This window comes from Cupressus sempervirens, chromosome 6 (assembly GCF_028749045.1).
Source record: "Cupressus sempervirens isolate cs-2001-9-10 chromosome 6, ASM2874904v1, whole genome shotgun sequence".
Classification (NCBI taxonomy): domain Eukaryota; kingdom Viridiplantae; phylum Streptophyta; class Pinopsida; order Cupressales; family Cupressaceae; genus Cupressus; species Cupressus sempervirens.
Window position 1 is genome coordinate 34,963,515 of NC_143123.1, and position 4,228 is coordinate 34,967,742.

General features: G+C 31.2%; 1 protein-coding gene across 1 annotated transcript; it reads left to right on the top strand.

Annotated features, from left to right (window-relative positions):
- Positions 1 to 801: 801 nt before the first annotated feature.
- LOC149550955 (ethylene-responsive transcription factor 2-like) lies at positions 802 to 3,823 on the top strand. Its single transcript, XM_089786512.1, has 2 exons — positions 802 to 1,396; positions 3,449 to 3,823. Exons 1-2 carry the CDS (start codon positions 900 to 902, stop codon positions 3,453 to 3,455), a joined length of 504 nt encoding a protein of 167 aa, XP_089642638.1. The 5' UTR covers positions 802 to 899; the 3' UTR covers positions 3,456 to 3,823.
- The last annotated feature ends 405 nt before the right edge of the window (positions 3,824 to 4,228 follow it).

The following is a 4,228-nucleotide window of genomic DNA, read 5'->3' on the forward strand; positions in this document are numbered from 1 at the left end:
AGGAGGGCGAAAGAGGGGAACACACAAATAAAGATATATAAAGAGGTAGAGTGGAGGGAGAAAAAAGAAGAAAGAAATATTTTCCATATGAAATAAGGAAAGATAAATATGTCAATCAAGTGTCCCACCTAAGAGACCTTGGCTAAACAAAAAATATTAAATATCATTGCAATCCACTTTACATCTTGGTTTTCTAGATAACTATTTTGTCCAATGAAACAACCAAGCCAACCCACTATTTATGATTGAAAATAGAATAGTTTAGTTTTTATAACAGCATTTGGTTCTTGACTTTTATACAAAATCATTTTACATGTTTTTAAAGGAGATGATCAAGTTTTAAATATTTGTAAGAATGTTTACAACACTTTCTCAACATTTTTAGAAATCCCGTGTGATATGGCATCCATATAAAGGATAAGAGGAAGAGACAGGTAAAAGGAAAAATGCTTTAATGACTTTCCATAATATGTGGCATACCCATTGCACACTAAGATGCGATTGCTAGTTTTAGATACAATGTATATGACTGCAACCCTTTCACATCTACGTCGCAGTCCATATTGAAAACTTTCCATAGATACGGAAAGAGGCTGCGTCACAAACAAGTGAACGAGGGAGACACATCGAAATTATTGAAGAATGGCCCTCCGATCGTGCCCGGAATAACGCTCAAGATTGACCAAACCCAATTCTTTGTCAATCTTAGCCACCACCTGTCCACCACTTTCCTCTGTGATTGGGAAAGCTTGTCATCATACCAAGTAGAGTTTTTAGCCCTCCTTCGAAATTCCTTCTTAACCATTCTTCCATTCAAACTTCAACAAATTCATACCTAACAATACCATTACAAGCCGCCGCCGCCGCCGCCTAGAGTGATCAAAACCAAGTTTTCTACGATGACAACTGAGGAATATAACGCAGCTCTGCAACGGATCTCATTATTTTTACTTGGCGACTCATCCCCACCCACTTCACCCTCTGCTCAAATTAACCCAGATTTCAAAGAAGCCATAACTTCACCAGTTGGTGGAGAACATATGACTCATGAGAATGCAGGAAGAGGCGGCATAATAAGAGAGACTGCAAAAGTGAAGCATTACATAGGAGTGCGGCGCCGCCCATGGGGGAAATATGCGGCAGAGATAAGGGATTCCTCAAACCATGGGGCTCGCGTTTGGCTTGGTACTTTTGAGACTGCGGAAGCGGCGGCTGTTGCATATGACTCTGCCGCTTTGAGAATAAGAGGATCCAGAGCTCTGCTCAACTTCCCACGCAATCTTTCATCCTACGTCGCTCACTTGGGATCAGGATGTGATCACATGGACTCCAAAAAGAGAGCTCTCCAGGAAAAAGAAGTGGATGTAGAACGGCAGCCGGGACCAAATATCAAGAGGTACACTAAGTAGCATAATGTTGCTGAAATTTTCTTTGATTAGAACTTTGAATCAGTGTTCCAAAACATTATCTTATTTATATATATATATATAATGTGAAGTAATTATCAAACCCTAAAAATTTTGTAACCTTCAAAATTTAGCCTGAGTTTTCTATTTTGTATGTGAGATGCTCTCAATCAATGTTTTATGGTATGTATATCTGTATTTTGTCAAATTTTTAAAAGGTTCAAAGATATTCTCTCTTTCAATGATCAGATCTATTAGAATTTTGATTCAGTGTTCTGATGTGAGTATTAAACCCTAAATATTTGTACATCTTAAACATTTATCATATATTTTCCATTTTGCTTCTATAATATGGTTATCTACATCTTATTAGACATTCTTCGCATCTTATTTCACTGCACAGATTTGATTAGAATTTAGAGTCAGTAGTTTAAGGTGAAATTATAAACCTTGCAGTTGGCCAGATTTTTATTTTCTTGTTCAGTTTTCTAAATCTAGGTTTTATAGTATGACCATCTTTATCTTTCGCATCTTCTCAATAAATTAAGAGACTTAAAAGATTCTGCATAGGTATTTTTTTATTTTTTTTATGAGATATTCTTTGCATCCTGTCAATAAATTAAAAGATTTAAACATTCTCTAAGATTATGTATCTTTCTCAGCATATATTTAAGTAGAATTTTGATATAGTGCTTTAAGATGAGTTTATTAAAGCTTACAAATTTTGTAAACCTTAAAATTAGAGTTACAATTCCTAAATCAATTGTAAACTTTAAAAATTCCCTGAGTTCTAAATTTTGTTGTTCAGATGTTTTAATGTAGGTTTCCTAGTATGGTAATTATTGTTTTCTTTGCCCAGATTTATTATAAATTTGATTCAAATTTTTAAGTTGAGCTATTATTAAACCCTAAAAGATTTGTAAACCACAAACTTTGACAGAGATTTTAATTAATAATTTTATTGTTTAGATGCTATGAATATAGGTTTTCTAATAGGGTTATATATGTTTTATTGAGCCAATAAATTCAAATCTTAAATATATCATATGTGCTTCTTTGCACAGGTTTTTTCTTTCCTTTGTAAATAAACTTTGATCGATTTATTCTTTCTTTTGTAAATTAGATTTACCATAAAAAATTTCTGTATGCAAAGCAGTTGACAAAGACCACATTTTATCAGACATTCTTTGCATCCTATTTCACTGCATAGATTTGATTATTTAGTATTTTAAGGTGAGTTTATTAAACCTTAAAGAGTTTTCGAGATATTAGTCTTTGCTTATTCAGTTTTTGGTTTTTTAAATGTAGGTTTTATAGTATGGTCATCGGTATTTTATCAGATATTCAATAAATGCAAGGATTTAAAGCTGATCTCTCTTTCACTGCACACTTTTAATTAGATTTTTTATTCAGTGTTTTAGGATGAGTTTATTAAACCTTAAAATTAAGGATAACTTTTCACTTTAGTGATGTAAGTTGTATAATATGGTTATCTGTATTTAATCAGCATCCTGTCAATAAATTAAAAGATTTAAAGAATTTATCTATCTTTCTCTGCACAGATTTGATGAGGTTTGATGTTTTAAGGTGAGATTTTATTAAATCTTAAATCAATTGTAAACTTTAAAATTTCCCCGAGTTTTTAATTTTGTTGTTCGGATGTTTTAAATGTAGGTTCTAATTTATGGTTATGTTTTAGATGTTTTAAATTTATGGTTATCTGTGAATAAATTAAAAGATTGTTTTTACTTCACCCAGATTGAGTACAAATTCGATTCAATGTTTTTAGGCGAGCTGTTATTAAACCCTAAAAGATATATAGACTATCGAATTTAACAGAGATTTCCATTAATAATTTTAAGAGCTTAAATGATTTCCTATCTACCTCTTTGCATAGTTTTCTTCTTTCTTTTGTAACTTAATTTTGATCGACTTATTTTCTTTTGTAAATTAGGCTTACCATAAAATTCGGGTTTATATTTTCTGCATCTGTACAGTTACTCATAGGAGTTATTAATTGCCATTATTTTATAAATTTACAGACGTTAGTTAGTAAAAACTGTCGCGCTCATCTTTGTGGTCTTGATGCGTTGGCAAGCACGGTGAACCTCGCATTAATACCTAACGGAGATGAAATAAAGCAGATATTTCAAGTTATGGTTACAATGTCGCTCTAAGTTGCAGAACAAAAGTCCATTGTAAGGTTTAGTATGTTCATACAATAGCTTGCAGCTCTTTTGTTTAGGGAAGAGAATGTTCAATGGATTTGAATGCTGATCTATTTAAATGTACATAAAAGTTGCTTTAAAAATATATATGTGGATTGATCGGTATGAAATTGGAGAGCTTGTATTTTTTATGTTTGTATGGATGTAAATATTTTTTTTAAAAATATATGTGGATTGATTGGTATGAAATTGGAGAGCTTGTACTTTTATGTATGTATGTAAATATTTTTTCTTTTAAAATGTGGATTGATCTATGAAATTGGAAAGCTTGTATTTTTATGTATGTATGGTTGTAAAAACTTTAAAAAATATATATTTGGATAAATGTGTCATTTATATTAGACATGATAATATGGTAGAGTTTGTTATCAAATATAATTTGTAATTTTAATTCTTTAATAAACTTTGTCTCGTCAAACAATTTATATAGACATTGGATTTCAACATGCTTAATTTAGACATGAAGCACTTAATTGAAGTTTCATAAGATTTAGAACTTGTTTAAATACATTTGATTGGCTTTATAGCTATATAGATAGAGAGGGAGCTAATAGCATCCTGATAATTTATTATATAGTATAATTTTATATTATC